Source organism: Lutjanus erythropterus, chromosome 17, assembly GCF_056507025.1.
Source record: "Lutjanus erythropterus isolate fLutEry1 chromosome 17, fLutEry1.hap2, whole genome shotgun sequence".
Taxonomy (NCBI): Eukaryota; Metazoa; Chordata; class Actinopteri; order Lutjaniformes; family Lutjanidae; genus Lutjanus; species Lutjanus erythropterus.
Genome location: NC_139333.1, coordinates 31,243,101 through 31,267,426, shown reverse-complemented (window position 1 = coordinate 31,267,426; position 24,326 = coordinate 31,243,101). Strand labels below are relative to the sequence as shown.

Genomic DNA, 24,326 nt, shown 5'->3' with positions numbered 1-24,326 from the left:
TATCAGAGCAGAATTCATTTAAAGATGAGCCTGTGATTTATTAGACAGTATCATCTATATAAACAGTACAACAGTGTGGAGTGGCACAGATAGTATACATGTTTTTAGTGCTGAGAATAGACCCTTGTGGGTCACCTATACTAACTTAAAGAGCACTTGCTGTGTAGCCATTTGAAAATTACAATACCACTACACTTACAGTGGTACTGATACCTGATAGTGATAATAGAGTGCTTCATTTGATACCCTTTTTCCTACCTCATGTGTTATCCATCATGTGAATGGAAGCATTTCTGAAATAATCCTTCCACATTTTAAGTATTTATTTTTTATCAGATGTTACAGCCATGGAGTACAGCCATACTTTTAAATGTTTTAGTGGCGTCTCTGCAGATTGCCAGCCCCATCAAATATACCACGCTGGATCACACCACAGACTGTATGGGTTGCAGTTGCTGTGGTAGCGGACCAATCACACATCGCATTAAATAAAAACACTTGAGAGCAAAACCATAAATATATATTTCTTTCTCAATCTGGATACAAACAGGATCAACTACAGATATTGTTTGACTGGAAAGGTCTTGATACTACTTGGTACTGGGTTATTGTTTCAGTTGATACTGAGCCAGTCAGTTAAAGGTATTGCGTACTGATACCCAGCCTGTACCATACTCAGTACTGATACATGAGAGGTAGTCATTAAAAAAAAATGGACCATTCATCTAACCTGAGGATTTTTTCCAGTAGACTGTGGTTAAGATTGTCAAATGATTTTGATAGCTCAATAGGAAGTGCAGCTTAAAGGTAACTTAGGGCAGTGTTTCTCAACCCTGGTCCTCAAGGCACACTGCCCTGCATGTTTTAGATGTTTCTCTGCTCCAACACACATGATTCAAATGATCAGGGCCCCGGTTCCCAGAGCCTTCGTAGCGCTATGTGCGATGTAAGTTGTATTTTAAGGTCTCCCTTAAAGTTACGGGCTGTTTCCCAGAGTTGGGACAACCTTAAGGGAGACCTTAAAATACAACTTATGACGCACATAGCGCTACAAAGGCTCTGGGAAACGGGGCCCAGGTTGTTATCAGGCTTCTGCACAGGCTTGATGATGAGCTGATCATTTGAATCAGGTGTGTTGGAGCAGGGAAACATCTAAAACATGCAGGACAGTGTGCCTTGAGGAGCAGAGTTTGGAAACACTGGCTTAAGGTAGGGCATTTCAGCCTGGACTATTGCCCATGTTTAATGACTTATGGGAACAAATATTTTTTAAATTGGCTCAGTATTGAAGAAAAGCGCTGCAGCCATCAGAAGCAAAAATGAACTATAACATAATCCATCCAGGCAACTGCACACCATCAAAGTGTATCACCTAAAAGTGTTTGTTTTTGCCACTGACAGGCTCAGATTGTTATTCTGAGTGTGTGACATTATGGAAAGGATCCCAACTGAGATAGAGCTTTCTGTTAAAAGAGTAAAAGATCAAGATATGTTTTGTTCAACCAGAAACAGTGGTTTTTATTGTTTTATTGCTCACCAAAGTCGTCTTCATTCAAATTGGACAGAAACAAAATAAAACTCACCAAAAACATCATAGGTCGTCTTCTCACTGTTTCAACAATCGCCAACTCTGATTTGGTTGAAATAAACCTTTTATTCACTGAGCAAGAAAATGTTCTGGCTCTACACACTGTTTCTCCCTGCTGTCTCTCTCATTTCCAACCTGCTCCTCCTCTGATATTTTCACATCTCAGGAGCACTTTTAGTAGACTTACTTACAGCGTGCAGTTCCCTGGAGGGATTACGTTTTAGCTCAGCTTTGCTTGCAATGGAAGCAGCGCTCTCCCTCAATTTTGGACCAGTTTCAAAAATAGTTGTCACTATTAGTCACTTGAGACACAAAAACATGGGAAAATACAGGTAGAAAAGTACAGAAATTACCCTTTGATGTTGATGATACTGACAATATAATTTTCTTAACTGACTGCTGAGGTTGTAATACATTATTACATACAGTTTTTTTATATTTTGAATTTGTATAGTGTGTATTTTTATAGTGTATAACGCCCCCAAATGTCTTTTAATCTAATTGTGTGTATGTGTGTGTTTTGGGTCAACCAAAGTTCAGCACTATGTCAGATGATCCAGGGAGCCACAACAACACAGCATCATGTTACCTTTCTGTTCTATTCTAATGTGATACTGATGCTGTGAAATGGAGGGTTTATCAGATCATCGTAGGGCTGACTTCAGGGAATCCACTGACTCCATTGTGAACACAGTGATGCTTTAACAGACATGGTTCATACACAATAAGAATGATCATTTATCATTTTGACATAAGTTCATTCTGGAGTTTTGGAAAATATTACTCAAAGTATCAAAATACACTCAACCACCTCAATGTGGTGACGTAAATATGAACAAAATATATGTCAATAAAAATGTAATTTCCACACACTAGTTGTTATTTTAAGTCATTTATGAACATTGAAACAGATGACACCTTAATTTGAAAATTAACCAGGTTGTGCTACATGATTTTTTTCATTCATTTTTAACTGCTGTGAGGATTTCCTGAGAGCTACAGAAAATTTTCACATTATGAATGTGAATGATCGTCATTATATTCATTAAACTTAAAAGTTAGAATTACTTACTAATTACTTCTCGTCATGCTGCTCAGTGTAGAACATTATGTAGAACAAAGGTATGAAAATGACAACTGTTGTAGGTTTTCAGCTAACAAAACAGCTGTGAACAGCTTTTACCCAACAAACTGAACATGATAACTTAATAATGGAAATGGTAATACTTATCATACAATTCTGGCTCCTACTACTTGTAATCCTAATGAGAAAAAAAATAACCCACGTCAGGAGCTGTACATGGGTCTCTGTTGCAACGCGAAGAAAGTAGCAAGAAATTGCTGTCCATAAATTTCAGATAAGATATGTTTGAGGTAATTAGGAAATCATGGCACCATCTCGTACTTTGTTCATGAGAGAGCATGGACAAGTTCTTTTCACCCTGTAAAACATCTCATTCAGTAAAAATCTTGGTCATTATTTTTCAGTGATAAAATTAACATGATCTTTATCAAAAAAGCTTGTTTGTTATGTGCTTACATTACAAAATTGATGTCAACCGATATGTCTTTATCAGATTTTTTTAAAACTCTCAACTGTAAAAATTTTCCAGTATTGGTCAGTCTTTAGTGATTTACTGCTACTTGATCAGGATCAGACATTTCAGTTGGTGAAGGTCTTTTTATAGTTTATCATAATAAAAGTGTAAGAGACTGATTTTGTAATCTTTATTTAGGTGTGTTTTGATCAGTCTTTGAGCCAGCTTTTAGTGTAAAGATTGTAAACCTCCACATTGTGTTTGTAAGTGGTCTCAGCACTAAGAAGTGGATCCAGAGCAGTTTTTGGTACTAGCTATGTATATTCATTCATTTATTTTCTGTAACCGCTTATTCCGTAAGGGTCGCGGGGCTGCTGGAGTCTATCCCAGCTGACATTGGGTGAGAGGCAGGGTTCACCCTGGACAAGTCGCCAGTTCATCACAGGACTGACACATAGACAGACAACCACTCACACTCACATTCACACCTACAGGCAATTTAGAGTCACCAATTAACCCAGCATGCATGTCTTTGGACTGTGGGAGGAAGCTGGAGAACCCGGAGAGAACCCACGCAGACACGGGGAGAACATGCAAACTCCACATAGAAAGGCCTGCCCCAGCAAGCTGGGGGATCAAACTCAGGGCCTTCTTGCTGTGAGGCGGCAGTGCTAACCACTGCACCACCGTGCCACCCAGCTATATCCTATTATGCAATTTTAAAGTAATTATTGACTGGTAATATATTTTGTTTCTTTTCAGTGTTTGCCAGTTCAGAGCCGGTCCCTGGCTTTCAAGGAGACACACTCCAGCTGGCCTTCATCGACCTGCGACAGGTAAACCTTCTTGCAGAGCAGTATGGAAGAAATGAATTTACTTGTATCCACAGTTGTGAATGTAGATGGGCCTTGAGTTCATCAAATCCACATGTACGCTTAAATCATCCACCCTCCACCCACCTGCACCTCTAACTGTCCCTGTACTCTACATTACCTTTTAAATCACGTTGAGCAGTGCAAGCTTTCCAGGTGATTTCTTTATTGTGTGTAAGAGGCTGCTTTCAGTCATTTTAAACTGCAGTAATGTCACTGCAGCAAGTGTTAATATTTAAGCAGAAAATCTAAAAACTATAGACATAACCTGACAGAGGAGACTGTCCAGAGGAAACTGAATTTGATAATCAGAGTTGAGCGCCTTGTGTGTAAATGTGCATGCAGTGTCTTTATTACCAGGGAGATGCACCCTGTCTCCCATCTGCACCTCTACTCATCCCTGGAAGCTATAATCATCTTTTAAATCTTGTTGAGCAGCACAAGCTGTCCAAATGATTTCTTTATTGTGTGTAAGAGGCCGCTTTCAAGCATTTTAAATATCTCTGTGCAGACAGCAATATCAGTGCAGCAAGTATTGTTAATTTTTAAGCAGAAAAACTAAAAACTATAGTTATAATTTGACAGGACAGAGAAAAACTCTCCAGAGGAAACTGAATTAAATAATCAAAGAAGTTGCGCTGCTGTGCCTTGTGCATAAATACACACACAGGGTCTCTCTTACAGGGGAGACGCACCTTATTTCTGATCTGCACCTGTATCGATTCCTGTAGGCTATAATTACCTTTTAAATGATGGCAAGCAGCACAAGCTTTCCAGATGATTTCTTGTATTGTGTTTTGTCTTGATGTTTGTCTGTTGATTAACCACAAGATTTAGTCAGCATAAATTTTAGGACAGCTTCATGTATGTTAGTTATTTCATTTAAATCTCACATCCATTGAATTTCTAGGTTGTTCTTTTCACAGTGAGACAGTCTTGGTGCAAGTTGTTGCTGTCTGTGGTGCTTTTCAGCCTGTTACTCTGTTTGAGATCATCTTTCAATCAAATCAGTATGTGTAATGTGGTTTCTAGCTTTCTCTTGTGACAGTCCTTCTGTTATACAACACTACACACAGGTCGGCACCGTGCTTTCAATGCTAACTAATTAATGATCTGTCAATCACACATTTGTGAAGAGCAGTTTTCTAGGTTCTCCATATTTAGAGGCTTCCCTCCTGTGATGAAAAAAACAAAACAAAATCACAACAGGCAAAACAGTTAATTGTTAATAATCTATGTTAAGTTATAAAGTAATTTCTGTCTCCACCTTTTTCCACTTCACTTTAAACTTCTCAGCTGTCCCAACTATCTACATCACATCCAACAATATTGTGTTTCACTGCCTGTCTCTTTCCCAGACTCATGTCTTTGTGTAACCTTTTCAACTTTCACCTGTCCTGTAGTTCACCTGCTCAAGAGAATTCCTCTCCCCTCACACACAAGCACAAACCTCATGCCTCCCTTTTTGTTGTAAACACCAGTGGTATGTAAAGTGTTGCTGGCTCTCATTAACTCATTTCTGTGTTGACCTGTTAATCTGAGCCTGAGGTGCAGGCTTGGCTCTGTATCCAGTCCAGGTCACAGCAGAGTTTGTTGAATGCACTGCATTAAGACTGAACACTTTTTTATAGTATCTACCAAAGTAGATAAATTATCTCCCACAGTCAAAATTTAACAGTACTAACAGTAACAGTACCCACTCTTGAAGTTGGTTTTAAATCATGCTATAAGACATGAAAATAGAGGGTTATGGATCAGCCACAGACAGATAACTCAGGCAGGATCTGCAAAGAGCAGATCATGGTTATTATAGTATGAACTTTTAGTAACATACATAAAAGGAACATGTTGGCATAAAGCCTGTTTTCATTATAGTAAGGGCAGGACAGGATCCACCATGTTGTCATACATATACATCATATATCATATACGCTGGTCACTGTAAACAAACAGTTTGAAGGTATATTGGTGAGATTATGTGGTGGTCTCAGTGATGTGCCCCCTTATCTTTTGTTATCTAAGATATTTTTATTATTTTGATTTTTAAACTCAAAAATAGTTAACTAACATGGAGCTTTGTTTTCAGCATAATTAGGTCCAGATTGCACAGCTCTTTAAAAAAAATCCTACACAATGTAATTCCCACCCATAAACAAAGTGTTACAGTTGTTCTTTTCATACTGACAAGAGGTAGATTCTGTTTTAGAAAATCTGAATCATTTATTTATCTATTTATCTGTTTTGGTGGTCAAATTTGGTTGCAAATCTTCTAAGAAGTTTCTTGGAAGGGATTATATAAAAGTACCTTTCATAAGGAAGGATTTGTAGGATTTATCTGCATCTAGTGGTGAGCTTGCAGACTGCAGACACCTCACCTCACTCCGTCAACCAACGGTGGGCGTGAAATGCAAAAAGCCCTCTCTACAGTCAGTGTTTAGTTTGTCCATTCGGCAACATGGTGGAGTCACACCCTCTGTAGATATGAAGGGCTCATTCTAAGATAAAGAAAATACAATGATTCTTATTTTCAGGTGATTATACATTAATAAAAACAGACTTTTATTTTTTTATTTTGTATTCCATTTCTGCTGTATTTTGCCAATAAATCCATCTAAATCTTACACACCGGACCTTTAATTTGTTCCAAATAATATGGCAGCATAATAAGTCTTGTAGACTAGACTAAGCTGAACTTCTATTCTGCAGGAAAGCTCGCAATGCAACATATATGAAGAATATTTTCCTGCTATAAATAAATAAACTTAGATTTAAAGAGAGCAGCTCTGTCTGAGAAAATCCCCTAGAAATCACCAACTTCTTATAAACTCAGTACATCTTTCTAAAATAACAGAAATAACAGAACTTTGTATTTTCACTATAAATGGTGCCTGAAAAATGAAAAACTAAAATAATTAGTAAAAATGTTGGGTATAGAATGTAGATGCTTGCACTGTGTAAAAAAATAACCAATACCCAGAAAAAATAGAAAGGATGTGACCTCACCTGGGTCTGTTTTGAAGCAGAGTGTAGCTTCCTGCGATGCAGCTCATTAGACAAGATGTGTCCATGTTCCCTTTTATACAGGCTGCTTGGTTGACATTTTAATCCTAGCCTTAGGTAAAGGGGTTGGAAGGCATCCACAGGCTGAGGTTACACAGAGGTCACCCTTTTACTTTCCCTTCATCTTATGGCTGATGCTGATTTTGTAGGTATAGCTGCTTTTTAGATGGTTATCCTGCAGCCATGTAGAGTGGCTGAAAGTCAGACATTTAGGACGACTGATGTGATGTTTAAGTTGTTGTGCAGGCCTAGACCAATCCAGGCTTCAAACCTTACTTGATGAAGAACGTGATATACCTTAGTAATAGCAGAGTAAAACACATGCTCATGTTTCAAAGAACTTGAAATTTGCAGTAGTGTTATGCAGTATTGTTGTGCAGTAAGAAGCCAGTTAAATAATTTGTGCATAAAAAATATTTAAAATAGGCTTTATTATGTAGAAATGTATCTATAATTGTTTTTGTCTTGTTACATCTTGTAACATTGTTTTCATCTTGCTATGCCATTTTTATCCTATGTTATCTTTAATATACTTTTCATTTGTTACATCTTCTTACACCTTTTACATAGTTTTTGTCTTATGTCTTTTACGTCATTTTAGTCTTGTTACACAGAAAGTTGTGTAGAAGCTCTTTGGTGATTTGTGTAAAAGTGATAGATCTGGGATGTGTTGTCTCTTCCTGCTGTGGGCAAAAATCTGTGGAGGAGAATATTCTTATTGCAGACTCAGTGATTCCTCTTTTGGATGACTCTTCAACTCTCAAAGATTATAGTGTGAATAAATATGAGTGTTGGTACAAAGGCATGTAAGGTTGTAAAACTGTAGGTTGCGTATTCATGCAGCGCTTGTGAATGAGCTTGCAAACAGCAGCAGTGCCATCTCACAGTTATTTTTCTTCCAGTAGGTCATTTAGTGCCATCACACTACATGTAAAGCAAACTTTTGAGGTAGCGTGGTCGTATGCAAAGTTAATGGAGCAACACAAGTGGGTGCAAACATATGTGATTTTACTCTAGGCAATGCAAGTTGAGGCAAAGATGCGTCTGTGTACGTTGAGCAAAAGAGGAAAATGGATCATCACACACACACGCGCACACACACACAGTTGAAATGTGCTAACGTCTTATACAGTCAATGCATTGGCAGTTTGTGGAAAAATAAACAAGATGGACAAGATGAATAAAACCCAGTAGTCAAAGTTGCACAATTAAAGCAAGTTCTTTGTTCTTTATGAATTAAACTGCTAAAAACTTACTGTCTTTACCCACCACTCCCCAGACTCAAATGATACCAGGTGCCAAGGCATGAGGAAGTTGCAATTGTCCCCTCATGCAAGAAAACAAAGGAGCTACTTGGTCATGTAGCAGTATAGTGGCAATGTGAGGCTACATCCACAATACATTTTTGTTTTAAAATGCACGACTTTGGGGTGTCCTTGTAGCTCAGTTTGCAGAGCATTCTCCCCATGTACTGCGGCTATCAGTCCTCTGCAGGGGCCGCTGGTTCGACTCCCGCCTGCAGCCCATTTGCTGCATGTCATCCCCTCTCTCTCTCTCTCTGCCCCTTTTCCTGTCATTTCTTCAGCTGTCACTATCAAATAAAGGCAAAAGTTCCAAACACTAATCTTTAAAAAGATGAGAAAAATGGGGAAAAAAAGCACCTTTGGTACGTTTACGCCTAGCACCCACTCTACTCTGGTGTTTCTGAGCCCCTAAAATACAGACTGAAATACAGACAAAACACTGCTGACCCCATTTACGTTCAAGATTGGATTTTAGTCTAAATGGGCGGAAACAGACTTTTGAAAGCGATGATGCAGACACCCAGGTCACTTTCCTGATTGGGTCTGATCAGTCACGGCATCCTGATTCGTCGTGCCCCTATCAAGTGACCCTTTTCTGCAGGTAAGAATCCAACCCCTGAGTAGACAATCTGCTTCCTGTTTATGTAGGTACGCACATGCCCAGTGTACGAGAATAGTCTTATGATATGCGTTTTCAGCTTTGTTAATATGGACAGAGATTTTTTGTGAAATTATGCTAAAACAGAGATGGACAAAGACTTTTTTTCTTTAGTTTAAAAATGAAAATAAAACTGTATGGTGGCCTGGTAGCTCAGTTGGTAGACCATTCGCCCCATGTACTGAGGCTGTGAGCCCCCCTTCTGCTGCGGGGCAGCTGGATTCGCAAGAGTGTGAGATCACACAATCACAGCACTAGAGGCGGTGCAGCGAATCAGTGTTCTCAGAGGGACTGCTGAAGTTAACATGTGTTGACGTGACAGATTACTCATCCAATCACATGCCAAGTGTTGTTTGAAAGCACCTGCCCTTTTCCAATAAATAATAAATAAATAAAAGAATAAATAAATAGAACAAACGTAGCCTGAGACAGTAAATGCCTAGTATGTAAATTAGCTGCTCAACACAAACACGTGTCAGGCTCATTAGAATGAAGAGAGACAGCCTCTCTTTGTATCTGTATGACTGACCACACATAAAGGCATAATATTCAACATTTTTGTATTAAAAAAACAAACAAAAACAATGTATAGACTCAAACATAATCCCTTATATCATCACTCATCATTAAGTGTGTAGTAGTGGCTTTATATGCAGAGAGGCTGCAGCCCTCTGTCTGTATTTCTAATTATTTTGCTGTGCTCTGGATGCTTAACCAACTCTAAACATCAGTACTTAATGTCCTGAGAGTGAGACATATTTACTGTTTTTCTGGTGTATTTGTGAACCAAATCTTACTGATTAAGAAATTTAATACCTTCTTGTATGTACAAGAATGGTGCTACTTTTGCAGACGAACAGCTTGAGAAAGGGCTGGTTCTTCCTCACACATAAAGCTGACATGTGTGACAGGGGCTGTATGTACAGTTGGAGCTTCACATAATGCCCTCAGTCATTCAACACAGAGCCAACATCCATCATACAACATGGAGCCTGACCCAGAGAAAAATTCATCTGTCAGACCTGGGGTTGACGTGTTCTCACCTCTGGACCACCAGTCTCTGCTGACAAGCCCACAGTGACCAAAGGGAATAGTCTCATCTTCCTTTATAAAGTCTTCTATACCAAACAATGCAAGTCATTGAGACAATAGAAAATAACGGGAGACGTCTAAAGTGAAGCTTCACAAGTGTATAAAGGGAAGGAAAGCAGAGAGGCGTTTCTAGGGTTTCAGAACGCCACCCTGGCTTATTGTTTCAATGTAAAGGTGAAACCTAAGAGTTTAACAACAAACCATGAAGTAATGTCAGAAGGACTTGATTTATCTGACACCATCCTTTTGAGAAATCACACACATCTCCTTCTCTTCTTTCGTTCTCTCAGGCTCTTTCTGTTAATCATAAATGTTCACGTCAGCCTAACCCTGGACATCAGCTGGATGCAGCTTCACCACCGCTTTGTCGCAATTCAAATGTTTACTAAAACTGTTTCATAAGTGAAGCAGTCTGTTCTTCAAAATACACATTTCAAATGTATATACGTATTTTTTTTTTTTTTTTTTTCAAAACTGTTTTGTGCAGGAGTGGGAAGTGTGGAGTGATTGATTCATGTTGATTTGGCGAACATCATCATCAGCTTCATTCAAACTTGACAGACACAAAATAAAACACCAAAAATATCATGGTTCATCTTTTCACTGTTCCAACAATCTCCACCTCTGGTTGGTTGAAATAAATCCTTAAGTTACGGCATGAAGCAGCGAGGAGCTTGCAAGGCAGGTAACACCAGACAGCCACTGCAGAGCTGCCGCAACCGTCCACTGATTTAGAACTTAAGTGTAGGAGGACGCACACTTTTACTTTGTGTGACTGTGTGAAAATCTGATGTTTTCACATCGTAGGTGAGGAAGAAAAGAATTAACACACAAGTATTACTGTAGGCTGATATTGTAGTTTAGTGTGTGTGTGTGTGTGCATTGAACTAAAGAAAAAAAAAACCAAATCATTGAATAATCATTAATCTTAGTCAGGGACACCCCTAATCATCTATCCATTAGCCGGTTATCTGGATCCAGGTCGTAATGTCAGAAAGTTTTTCACTCTACCTCTAACAGTGAGCCCAGCTGCCTTTTTTGGCCGTTTGTATCTGTGATCCTATTCTTTCAATCACTGCCCAAAGCTCTAACTATTGAGAGGGAAGCAACAGGAATTTACACACACAGCCTATCTCTCTTTATCTCTCTGATGCCAAAAGAATTTTTTGAAGTGTTTACTATTTGACACTTATGATAACATGACTCGGTTCGCTCAGCAGAGTCCTCCTAGATTACACTGATCATTGTCTTCACTGCAGTTGAACACAGTGAAGTGGTGTGAGTGAGATTTAGGAATGGTTCTAACTTGGAAACGGTTTTAAATTCACGAAGAATCCTGTTTTTTGTGTGTTGAGTCCTGAAGTTTTTCAACTGTATTACAGGTCCTGTGTAGTGTTGATAACATAACAGACCAGACCAGAGTAGATGCAAAAACATCTGGCTATAGTTTACATAAGGCATTCAGCTGAATTAAAGCACTACATGAAATTATTGAATATTTCTTAGTGTTTGATTGATAGCTTGAACTTCATATAGTAGGGTTATTTTCATGTAGGCCTCAGGGTAAATTATGCAACTGCTTTTTGTAGGAAAATAATGCATGTCAGCTCAGGACTTGGTATTAGAAGCAGATACTCAATATTAAAAGTTCCAGATCTGTGGAAAACATAAAAGGAACAGCCCAACTAATAACAAGTAAACATGAGAGTATTTGTCCTGTGCAGAGTGCATTGTTTTTTAGAACAAAGCAGCCTATCATAAATGGTTTACTGACCACTGAAACACTGCAGTCAGTCAGTACACAAGCATCATGACCAACTGAATTTAACATGTCTTCAAGGTCCAGTGTTAGGGGGATCTCTTGGCAGAATAAGTCAGGAGTGGAATTTAATATTCATGAGTATATGTTCATAATAGGCCTGAAAGATTTTGATATCTATTTGCAATTATTTTGACTGATATTGCAATTGCAATATGATTTGCGATGTCAGAGGAAAGGATCATTTTTACGTCATTATTCCCATTTTCACTGTAAAACACATTAAAACGGTAATGGTGTGTTAAAATATGAACTGTAGTTAATGGTGTGAGAAGAAATATGTTTTGAATCTGTTGGAATTGTACCACAAATCACACATATGATGTTTGTCGATTGAAAAGGTAAACCATGACTGTCTTGACTTGAAAAATTGTCATACAACTGTTGAAGTATCAGACTGTGAAGAAATGTAATTAGAAAGACTGCACACACAGAAGTCGCATAAGCAAAAGCTAACGTTAGCCGCTGAAGCTATGATGCCTGTGTGTTTCCATATCAGGATGTAGTGACACAACATCAGGTCTTACTCGTTCTTTCTCTTCACGGCTGATTAAAGGACCAGGCGTTGCTGGATAAAACACTTGATGTAAGATAAGGTTATAAGGGGCAGTGAGATTGATGTTGGTGGTGTGTATTGTGGTTTCACACAAAACTTACACTGAACACTAAACTACAACCTTTCTTGTTTGTTTCTTATACTTTCTGTGTTTTAAATTGACAAACGTGTGTGTTATTTGTGGCACAGTTCAAACAAAATCAAAAAATGAATTTGTGTCTTGTCATAGGCTACTGTTCATATTCTCTCCAAATTTAGGTCCCATAAGGCACACTGGAAATGGTGTGACGTAGCTCTCTATTGCAGCGAAAAATTCCTCATGCCCACCCAGAAAACATTTTCCCTCATAGGCCACCATTATAAACGTTTGTGTTGACAGGACACTTTGAACTGGAAACAAGATAATTTGTGACTCTTCTATTCTGAGTTTTTGATCCATGGAGGTTTTTTATTTGCAAAACTTTCCTCGAACCGAAAAAGTTATTTAGAAATGAGCGACATCATCACAATGTAAAGTCTATGGGCAGAGCGGGAACTCACGGGCGTGGGCAAGGGGGGGAAACACTACCATGCATATTCTGTGGGCTGTATAACCAGGAAGTAAACCCAGGAGCTAGAAAACGTCTAGTTCCTTTTAATACATCTATGAAGAGGAGCTGCTCCCTCTGTAGACATAAAGAGCTTATTCAAAGGTAATGAAAACAGTTCTTATTTCCAGGTGATTATATACTAATGAACACATGCTTGTGAATATTATATTACATTTCTGCCAATAAGTCCCTCTAAATCTGACACAGTGGACCTTAAGGGAATGACTGTATTAAATTGGGTAGACTGTGTTGGTTGTGGTGATCTGTGGAGAGTTGAGTGAGCGTCAGAGTAAGATGTGGCACCCTCTACATGTCTGCTCGTGGCTCATCACTTAGCTCCAGGTGAGAATAATGGCATTGTTGCTAAGCCTCTCTCTGTGTGTCGGAGTCTCTCTCAGCTGAATAATGCTATTATCACTAAGCTGTTCTTTCACTGCTCTTTCAACATGACCCAAACACCCAGCTGCTTCACCCTATGACATTAGCATACACTGTGTGTGGGTGGGGAGGTCATCTCCATCAGGTTAACCAGGGGTCATGGGAGGGTCATTTGAAACGTTCCTGTTCACACTTAACACTCATCATGTAGCAGCAGAACCCCCTCCCTCCACCCATCTACTCTCCTCTCACTCTTCTGTCTTGTCCTGGCGTCTCAGAGTGACTCGGTGACCCAGCAGACACAAGTGTTTACCGTCACCACATTATGTGACCCCGCTCCTGACCTGCCTCTAACACACCTCTCATTCTGCCTGGCTTTTGATTCAGAACACATATGTTGGCTGGACTCACAGGGTGTATTTGCCACATCGTTTGAGGATTACTGTAACCTGTAATCTGTTGTGTCTCTGTGTGCTCTGTAGCTCCTGGACCTGTTCATGGTGTGGGACTGGTCCACTTACCTGGCAGACTATGGCCAACCAACCTCCAAATACCTGAGAGTGAACCCAGCCACTGCCCTGGCTCTGCTGGAAAAGTGAGTGTTTGTCATATTTCAACTTCTTTTTCTGGCAGATCCACAGAGGAAGAGGTGGATAGATCGCACTTAGTACCACAGAAGAGGCTTCAGCAGAGCATTTGTTTATTTGTGGGTGTCCCAGTGTGATCCTTGTTGCAGACACTAATAAGGCAAGATTTGGTGATGGGCTCCAAGATGAGTTTCTCTTGGATTAATCCACAGCAGGTGTCATGGTGATTATTATTGTGGTGATTCCCAAAGAAGCTGAAAAAAGTTCACACACCGCTCACCCCACAGTTATTTTCAATCACTAACAATAATTGGGGAAGCAGCTCCAGTCAAGTTGAATTATAGTGAAATAAAAGTTATTGCAGCAGCATCAACTCTTGTTGATATATTTCCCCTACATAAATCATATTCATTTAACTTTCTTGTTTCCTTCTATATTTCTCCTCCGGTCAGTCACACCCCCTCTGCAGTGGCTCTATGCCACATCAGGAGGGCCCGCCCCCCAGTTTGGGAACCACTGAGTCAGTGGATGAATGTGTGTGTTCTTAAGTCTGATTTGTAAGATACTTGTCTGAACATTTTAATACTTTCTTTCACATTAAAAACACATCATCACATTAACTCTTGCACAGGACATATGACAACTTTAGAAATCAATGTGGCTGCTTTGTCTGTTTCCTCCTCTCTTTGTATGTTGGTTTCACTTTTGCTCTGCTCTTGCTCTTAATGTTCTTCTCTCTTCTGCTTTTTTTCTGCTGCTGCTAACTGCTGCTCAGAGTCTACAGGGGGTAGGTGCAGCTTCCTCACTCCTGTTCTTTAGAGTTCTCCATGCATGCTCTGATATGTTCAAACTAAGCAGTTTGTTTTCACTGAACCACACAGGTTAGGTGTGACAGAGCCCTAAAGCTGTATTTCCACTGCCTGTTTGACTAAGCTAAGCATGGCTCTTAAAAATGCAACCATACATTTTTTGAATTCACTCAAAGACGGCAGCCCGCAACACCATGCTGTTGTTTATAACAAGGTGCAGAACACCATCCCTTCATATCCTCTGTTATAAGAGCAGCGTGTGTTGTGAGAGAGGGAGAGTGAGCCTCAGAGAGTGACAGAGGAAAAGGTGAGCAGTGAAGTTGTCACTCTGCCAGTAAATGTACACACAATGTCTGTCACCAGTTCTGTGTGGAAATACTTCAAAGGATTAAACAATGAAGATGAAAATTAGGGACCAAATGCACTGGACTGAGGTTTTCTGCAACATTTGGAATATGAGACAAAATTTCACAGGATTCATACTTTATCCAAAACACCTCTGGGTGAAATACTGGCAGAGATGGTGGCATATGACAGATCAACCCCGTACAGTTGGCTGTGGTAAAATACACCCACTCACTGCAGAAAGATGGCCAGAAGTTCCTAAAGAATCTGTCTAAAATCTCACACCAAGTGAATGAGAGCTTTTGCTTTTTAATTTTGAATGATCATTAAATTTATTAGGCTGTTTGTAACATAGCGGTGTGCTGCTGGAGTCACAGCAGCAGCCTCTGAATGCAAACAGAATATGGAATCTGTCTCCGCTCACTGGAATAACATTGAAGACACCAACTTGTTCTAACAAATATCATTTGTTCATAATATGAATAATTATAAAATATCACTTCCATGAGGCTGTTCAGTCAGACGGTGACAGATCACAGGAATTAAAGTTAGCATTTCATCCATGCAGCCGCAGAAGGTCAAGCTGCATGCAGCATTCACAGTTTATGTTATGTTCATTATAATGTTTATTAATGTTTGAAATGGTGTTCTTCTGTCTTAATAATTATTAATACCACCAGATAATAGACTAAAGTGGTCAGGTTTTGAACCCGCAATTCTCCTTGTTATCTGCCTGAAGTGTTTTGATGGTATAGCCAAAATTATACCTGAAAAACAAGTGCATTTCCTGGAATAGTGAGCTTCTATTTCCAGGATAGAAAATGTCTCATTTTCTGGAACAATATGAATCCCTATTGCTCTCACAAGTTGCTGTGGAAAAACAGTAACAAAAGCGAATACAGTGGAGTTGAGTATGTAGTGGAAATACAGCTTGAATTTGCCCATAACTGCCCCGCTGTTAGTCTTCCATCACCACCAGCTGAGAAATATTTTTTTCTTTCAAATACAATTCTGATATATCAGAGTCTGATGTCGCTGATAGAAATGCAGTATGTGACAAATCAAACCTTAACAGGAACAGTCTCATGAACTGAGCCAGGGAGTTCAGTTCATGAGCTGAACTCCCTCTGTCAGGGAGTCCACCACTGACAGAGTCCATCTGTGTGACCTGTCTCTGTCTGTCTCTGTCTCCAGGATGAAGGACACCAGTAAGAAGAACAACATCTTCTCTCAGTTCAGGAAGAACGACAGAGACAAACAGAAGCTGATAGAGACTGTGGTAAAACAGCTGAGGAGCCTGGTCAACGGCATGTCCTCATAAACACACACACACACACACACAGGGGAGTGATGTGCGTCACAAAGAGAGCTAAAGAATGAAACTTGCATGCAGTGCACACACACATGCACACACTGAACTGCCAAGAGGAAGGAGATTCACACATATAATGACGTGATAACACACAACATGACAGTGACACACAGGGAATTTACACACACACACACATATAGACACACAAAAGGGACAGATGGACATCTTACATACACACACATGACGGCACAGCAATACACACACTGTACAAGGCATGCAGGGAACAGACAAATACCACACACATGCACATATGAAGTCATATCCTCCCCATACTGCTATACCTGGCTGAATACTCATAATGTAAATACCACACACACACACACACACACACACACGCACACACATACTAAACAGTTTACTGGACTGAGTGAACAGTAAAATGTTTGTAAAGTATTTTTAATGGCTCTGATAAGACAAACTGTTTTGTACATTAGTGAGAGTGTCATGATTGTAGCTGCAGAGGGAGACTGGGACAGCAGAGGAAGTGACACTGGCAGGTACTGGGACAGTGAGGTCAAAGGTCAACACTTACTGCAACACAGAAACGAATATTATACATTCAACATGGTCTTCAACACCTCTACTAAAAAAATGAGGTAAGAGCTCTTTTGTCCTCTGTGGGTAAAGGTGGGATGTGTTGTCTTGCATTTAATTCTGAAGAATAACACATTGATTTGTTAATCTACAGACGACAAACTGCTGGTAATCTACTGATTAGAGCTGCAACTAAGTTATTTTAGTTGTTAATTAATCTGTATCTGATCTGATTAATCTATTAATTAATTCTGTCACAATCTTGTCAGTAGAAAAATACATCCGTGTGCTCCACGTTTGGATCTATTCTTCAAGTCTTTTCTGTTGACAATTTTCTCCATTAATCAATCAGTAGCTTGGTCCATAAAATGGTGAAAAATGTTAATCAGTGTTTCCCAAAGTCCAAAATGACGTCCTCTAATATCTTGTTTTGTCCACAACTCAAAAATATTCAGTTTACTGTCAGAGGAGTAAAGAAACCAGAAAATATTCACATCAAAGAATGCTGAAGTGTTTTGGCTATTTTTTCTCAAACTAGTTAATTATCAAAATACTTTCTGATTAATTTAATAATTGATAAATAATACATTGATCAATTAATCATTGCAGCTCTAGAAAACAGATTACTGTAACCTAGTTTCTTAAGATCTGAGTCCTAATGAAGCTCCATGTTGAGTCATAATAACTGACTGTAATCTCAGACTTTAATCGGTGCATTTCACTGCTATCACTGCCATCAAAGGACTCAGTGGTGGAGGAAAGTAATTCTGGGCCTTTAAGACTTCTATTTTAAGTCAAGTTGAACTTTGTTGAGCTTTGACACAAATTTATCCTGTTGGTCACCCGCAGGTGATCCACACAGAGCTGTAGAGTTCAGTGTAGACTGTTCAAACCACTTGTGTCTCAGTCTCTGAGGCTATAAACACTTTCCTTTGTATTCATTGAGTGTTTCAACAACATCCACACATGTGGCTACTACCTATATCGTTTTTGAGTACGATATTAACATTTTTCATTTTCTATGTCCTGAAAAGAATTGGATCAACCAATCCACTTACTTCATGTAGACACATTTATGCTTATCTTCAGGGAATTGTAATTCCAGCCTAAATACTCACTCTGTCACAAAGCTTCCAGCCTCAGCTACATCATTAAAAAGCATAAATGAATTTGGCTTGTGCCACTTTCTGGAGTGACCAGGCTGTGACCTGGTCCCTCCAGTCTCCTGGTTTTATCTTGATCCAGGTAACCATAATAGCAGTTCCTGCAGAATATCACAAGATGGTTCTGACAAAGACCAAGTTAACTCATTGTCCCAGTACCTCAACTGTTACTGTGTGTGCATGTGTGCAGAAACAAAGTACCGCTGAGGTTGTGGATGGATGGAAGAGGAGATGAATGGATGATGACGTCTTGAGAGACTGATGTTCATGAAAAAAAGTGAAGTTTTGTTGAACTTGGTGGCTTTGCTTGCTGTTAGTCTTCTGTTCTGCCTCACATTCTACATTGAAACAGCCCTCTGAGACAGAGCCTCGCAGTGATGGGACATGGACAAGTTCAGTGTTTAGGACACCACACATGGCTGAAAATCTGAAGTGTTTTTTTTTTGTTTTTTTTGTTTTTTAATGATTTGGTCCGTCTTCTGTGCATACACAGATTGGACAACATGACACAACACAACAACCAAATAATGCATTCTGTTACAACAGCACACAGATTCATGCAGACCTGCGCTGGGTTATTGCAGCTTGTTGTACTGGATTGTGTTAGACTGTACAGGTGGAGTTTGTTCAGCAAAGGCTCCAATGAGCTGATGCAGATTTTGTGTGTCAGTGACCACTGCATGAAGTAATCCTAATGGAGGGTTTGCATGTGATGTCACCATATGAGAAATTCACCAGTCACAGGAGACTGACGCCTGGTATTAACATGCAGTCTGTATCTTAATTGTGAAACTGAGCTACCTTAGAATCTTTGTGAAGGGTTATCATAGACAGCTGGACTTCAGAAGCCTCTTGGATGAGAGGCGAAAGGTCTTCAAGAACTAAACAAGTCAGTTGCCTATGAAAGCCCATAACGAATGCCATGACCTGGATGACTGAGAATCTTCAGACATGTTGTCATACCTTATCATCTATACTTTTTGTGCTTGTGACGTCAATTTCATCATTTAGCCATGTCCCCAAGGGTCCAGCTCAATGTATATGACTGAACATGTGAAAGTACATCTTCCTATGTGAAGTGTAGTTTAAACAGAGCTGCATCTGCTGTCTGTGCCAGTAACTAGTTAACAGACAGGCATCAACATTAAGGTTTGTCCTCTTGTCCACTTGTCCAGGACAAGTGGATTTGTTGTAAGGCAAGTGGAAGATAATTTTTTTTTGTTTTTTTAGTTAAATGAATAAAATTCAAAATACCAATTTGAAAGAAATGCATTTTGCCTTACGATTCATCTGACTCAGAATGCTTTGACTGACCAATCAGGAGTCAGTCCATATATTCTGCAGAGTAGGAACTGCTTGCAGAACAACAGTGGCAGCAATGTTCCTTCAGTCCAGTGTGGAGGGAAAGCACCAAGAAGAACATTTCAGTTCCACCATACCAGTCAAACACAGACAACAGCTGGAAATATGAATTTGAATGGCTGTGCTACAAAATGAGGGAGGAGAAATATTGTCTGGCACCTGACGGGGGACAACTAGACAACAACCCTGAGACCTCAAAAATAGTGAGAATTTTGAAGCAAAAAGTTTGAGTTTCAGAGACTTTGTTTCAAAGTAATAGTTATTATAATTAATTTTACTTTTAATTCTCAGGAAAGAATAAAGACTAATTCATCCCTCTGGCCTGAACCTGAGTAAATCATTGGCATGATTGAATATTCATTAGTTTTCTTTCTTTAAGTTATTTTTTGCCCTGCTCCTGAAAGAAAACACGTGGCAGGTTTTATAAAATGCACGCCCCTTTTCTTTAAAAGTTTCCTGAAGAAACTAGAATTGTTCTTACTATGGTTTGGTGTAGCTCTATGGATGCATCAGTGTGATAGAAACTGGGAGAAATACAGAGAAGAGAAGAGAATTGTAATCCTGGGGAAAAAAAACCTAGGGAGAGGGCACTTAAAAATGTGTCCTGGCGTCTCCTGGAAAAATCATGAGGGTTGGCAAGTACAACTCAGCAGGTATCCTACCGATGCTTTCAGTTGTCACCATCTGTCATGTGACCCTAGCCTCGCATGTCATAACGGTTGATCAAGAGTCTCCCAAATTGTTTTAAGTTGTTCTCGGATATGCCATGTTTGCTAACATGTCTGCCAGTTCCACCTACATACATTTGCCTATTGAGATCCGATGGCAGTGTGGACAGATCTATAAGAGAACATGTCTTAACACCAGGTATAAATGGACAGACCTATAATCAGATGTCATTGTTCAGATACAGATCACATGTTAATACCAGGTGATGGGGTCTTAATTTTCCCGGCACATTTGAACTCCCACAGACCAAAGGACACTTGCCACATGTCCTGGTTAAACCTGCTGATTTGTACAAGATAAGTTTTTCTCTCAGTGTCACAGCTGTATTCACTCAGAAAAGCCACAGTGGTGTTTGGCCTCTCATTGGCGGTGAGGGTGGTCAGGTGACATCAGTGCATGCCCTCTTCCTCCCTCTGTAAATCCTGTCAGTTGTAGGGTTTAAGGACATTATTTATGTGATGTTAGCTACAGTTCTGTCTTTACAACCCACTCAAACTACTTGATTCATGCTTGCAAGAAAACAACCCCCCTGTGGGGAATTGTTATGTTATTAGTGATTATATATACATACATAATATATTTAACAGTTCAATAACTTGCATTCTAAATTAGTTCTTTTTGTTCCTCAGGGTGAACTGAAGCTTTAGAATCTCATAATAACCCGCATACAGTATATCCACAAAGCACAGCAATAATGAATTGGTTCCTTTACAGCCTCGCAGGCACGGTGATGCTGACCTAAACCTGCACATGACTCCTGATGACAAACATTTTATATTGAGACTGTTTCTATTCTGTTTCTGTTTCGGGTCTGTGCTCCACTTTCAGCAGGCATTTTTGCACTGAAACTGAGGTTTTTTTTTTCCTTTTAGATTAATGTTTTGCCTTTTTTTAATATTTGCTTGTAAATGCCACTGTATATACTGCATATTTTGTAAAGAAAATATTCCAGCAGTTTGTCTGCTATAAACAGAATTGGAGGTTGACACTGTGATATGCACCTCCATCAACACCTACAGTAAATATGTAATTAATAAGAGTTTGAATTTGCGTTTGTTGCTTATTTGGTGAAGTACAGTGTGAGGAGCTCAGTGATTTACGTTGGTACCTTCTCTCCACTCATTTGCATGGATAAGATATAAAAAAAATCTATGTTATGTTCTAATATAACATTCCAATATGAAGTATGTAAATACTGGTCCTAAAGATTCCAACTAACTGCTCAGAGATATTATCCAAAATAAAGGACAGTTCCAGATGAAGTTTTAGTCAAGGTTTCCACATACATCCCTGGAGGTGTGTACAGGAGCGCTCCCTCTCCTGCCATGATTTCTGATCCATTTGAATGTAAATTCTCTATTTGAGAATTTAAGCCAGTAATCAAATAATGGCCTGGTCTCGAATAAAAGCTGGGAAGGCTCTAACAAATAAAGGCCGGGGAGAGGTAAAATGCCTGTACTAAATGTCTCACATAGCATAATGTACATGTTCACGTTACTAATTTCATCAGGACAACAACAGAGTGATGTCACACTCATCACTGTGCTGCTCTCACTTTCTCTTTTTACCATAAATACTGTTTTCAGTCACTACTTATTTCCCCTTCTTTCTACTGTGTTGTTTCCAGCTACAGTCAGTGCAACTCAAGACTTCCTGCAGATGTTTCACATTTAAAGCCTATCAGAAAAAAGGGAGGTGTGTGAAACCTCTTTGCAAGAAATGAAAGTAGAAGCGATTGGGGGGGGGGGGGGGGGGGAGTCAGTGTATAAAAACAGTGTGTGAAAATGAGAAACTCATGATTCTGTCATGATTATCAAAGGGCCTCATTTATAAAAATTGCACTTAGATTTATAGTTACACTTCTTAAGATATCTTCCAGTGCTTAGACTTAAATGCTTACGGAGTGAAGAGGAGTAGATCCGACCACACAGTGCATGATGGTTACGGTGCGGCGAGTTGACAGACCGTTCACTGTATCTGAATTTGCATGATCATGATTAGACCTTTACTTAATGCAACGTAGCAGATTGACGAAAGTCCGATCAAACTGGCAAACTAGGCGGTGCTGATCAAATGTAAAACAAGATTCTGTTTGTAACCAGCTGCCATGTTGAAAAAATTTTGAGCCAAAATCAAGCACGACCCAAATCACAAAACTGCAGTGTTTACATGGTAAACCTGGAGGGAAAGTGAGGAATCAACATTTGAGGTAACATACATCCATCACCGCCCACTGGCCGGAGTGTTGGATGTTCTGTGGCATCCAGGTTGCCAGATTTTGTGTTTGCACCATAAGACTGTTTTATAAATGAGGCCCCTGGTGTTGGAGTTAATGCTGAAATGTACATTATACTGAATTTATCACAACAACAGGTAAACATGAGAGAATGTTGACTTACATCAACAGAAAAATTAAAACAGGAGCCGATCCAAAAACAGATCGGCCTCTAACTCGTATGCAGCATAATCCTGTCTCCTAGAAATAAACTTTACGTTATATAAAACTCTTTTTTTTTTACCAAGTGTAAAACTGTGACACCAGAGGCTCACATTCTGAGTCCAGGAGTGAGCAGACTGTCTGTTGCAAGATTGGATATTTGGCAGAAGACAAATAAAATTCATTGCCAAATTAATCGATTACCATTTCTTCATTACAGTAACAGAAAACATAATCCAGGCAGCATTAAGTATGTAATTTTCAGGAGACAGTTGTAAAAATCTGATCAAATATACTGAGAAAATAATAATTAGAATGCAGGTCTGACTCTCTCTGCAGTTGAGATAAATATTTGACAATTTAATGTATGTTTTTATTAATATAATATGTAATGTGTCACATCTCTTGGGAGATGACAAAAGAAATCTGTGAATGTAGTAGATTCAGATACACCGCTAGTATAAAACAAAATTCATCAATACTGCCAAATCAAAAGACCACAGGTCAAGATCTAAGACCTAGAATTAAAACTCAGAGTTTGCATAAACTGCTTGTATGCCAATGATTCTTTCCATTGGATGAGAAAGAGCTTTTTTGTTGCCTTCCTCAGAAGTGGAGAGAGGGTACATTTTGATATCCAAAGGAATCCTTGCTTTACCTTTGTCATGTTCTCAGTGCGACGCCCTGACTGAGATGTTGTTTTCCTAAATCTGTTGTTTTTATTTTGTGTGCTGTAATAAAAGTTTATTCAACAGTAGCGTCTGCTTGTTGTTGAGCCTCCTGTTTGGTCCAGGACAGCAGAGTACGTCCAGATCTCTGGGATATGTAGGTGTTCATACACTCCTGAGGAGTCCATAATAATTAAGTGACACATGACGTTCTCTGTCACGCTGCCATCATACTGGTCCATATCAAGGTATCTCAGAAACAAAATTCCAGATTTTACTGATCAATTTGCTGTGGAAATTAAAGGACAATTCTAGTTAATTACTCTTATTTGTGTTGTATTGGCCAACATTTCTACAAGATCAAGGAACTACAGAGAAAACAAAAGAAACACAAGATAACTTTTTGTCATTTATTGTGAAAAATATAGTTATTAAGTGATCTTGCTGCAAAATTCAAATTAAAGTGAACACAAATATTCATATGCCAGTAAAGCGTTTGTGTGAGTTGCAGAGTTTTGGAGATATCAGCTGTAGAGATGTTTGCCTTCTCTACAATATAGTGGGACTGGATGGCATCTCAGCTTGTGCTCAAAACACATAAAATTCATTTGAAAAACTCACCACCTTTCCAGATATCATGAATTGGTTACTCAAGATTATCTGCAGACCTTGTGAGCACTTTCATGTGGGAACTATTTTCTTTCTGACAGCCGCATCACTGTGCACAAGGAAGGATCCATCATGATACAGTGATGTTATATCAATTCTTTGGAGAATGACATCGGCTGATATCACAAAGTCTGCCACAATTTCAACTCGATTCAGTAAATGGTTCTACAAACGATATGAGATGAGGTTGTATACC

The 24,326-nt window shown here is 39.2% G+C and overlaps 1 protein-coding gene across 2 annotated transcripts in view; it reads left to right on the top strand.

Moving 5' to 3' along the window:
* Positions 1-17,599, top strand: part of exoc6 (exocyst complex component 6) — a 76,239-nt gene extending 58,640 nt beyond the window's left edge. For both annotated transcript variants that reach the window (XM_084740092.1, XM_084740091.1), the window contains 3 exons: positions 3,889-3,962; positions 13,938-14,050; positions 16,391-17,599. In XM_084740092.1, the coding sequence (XP_084596218.1) occupies positions 3,889-3,962; positions 13,938-14,050; positions 16,391-16,517 (314 nt within the window). In that variant the 3' untranslated portion in view covers positions 16,518-17,599. The remainder of the gene's footprint in view (positions 1-3,888; positions 3,963-13,937; positions 14,051-16,390) is intronic.
* The last annotated feature ends 6,727 nt before the right edge of the window (positions 17,600-24,326 follow it).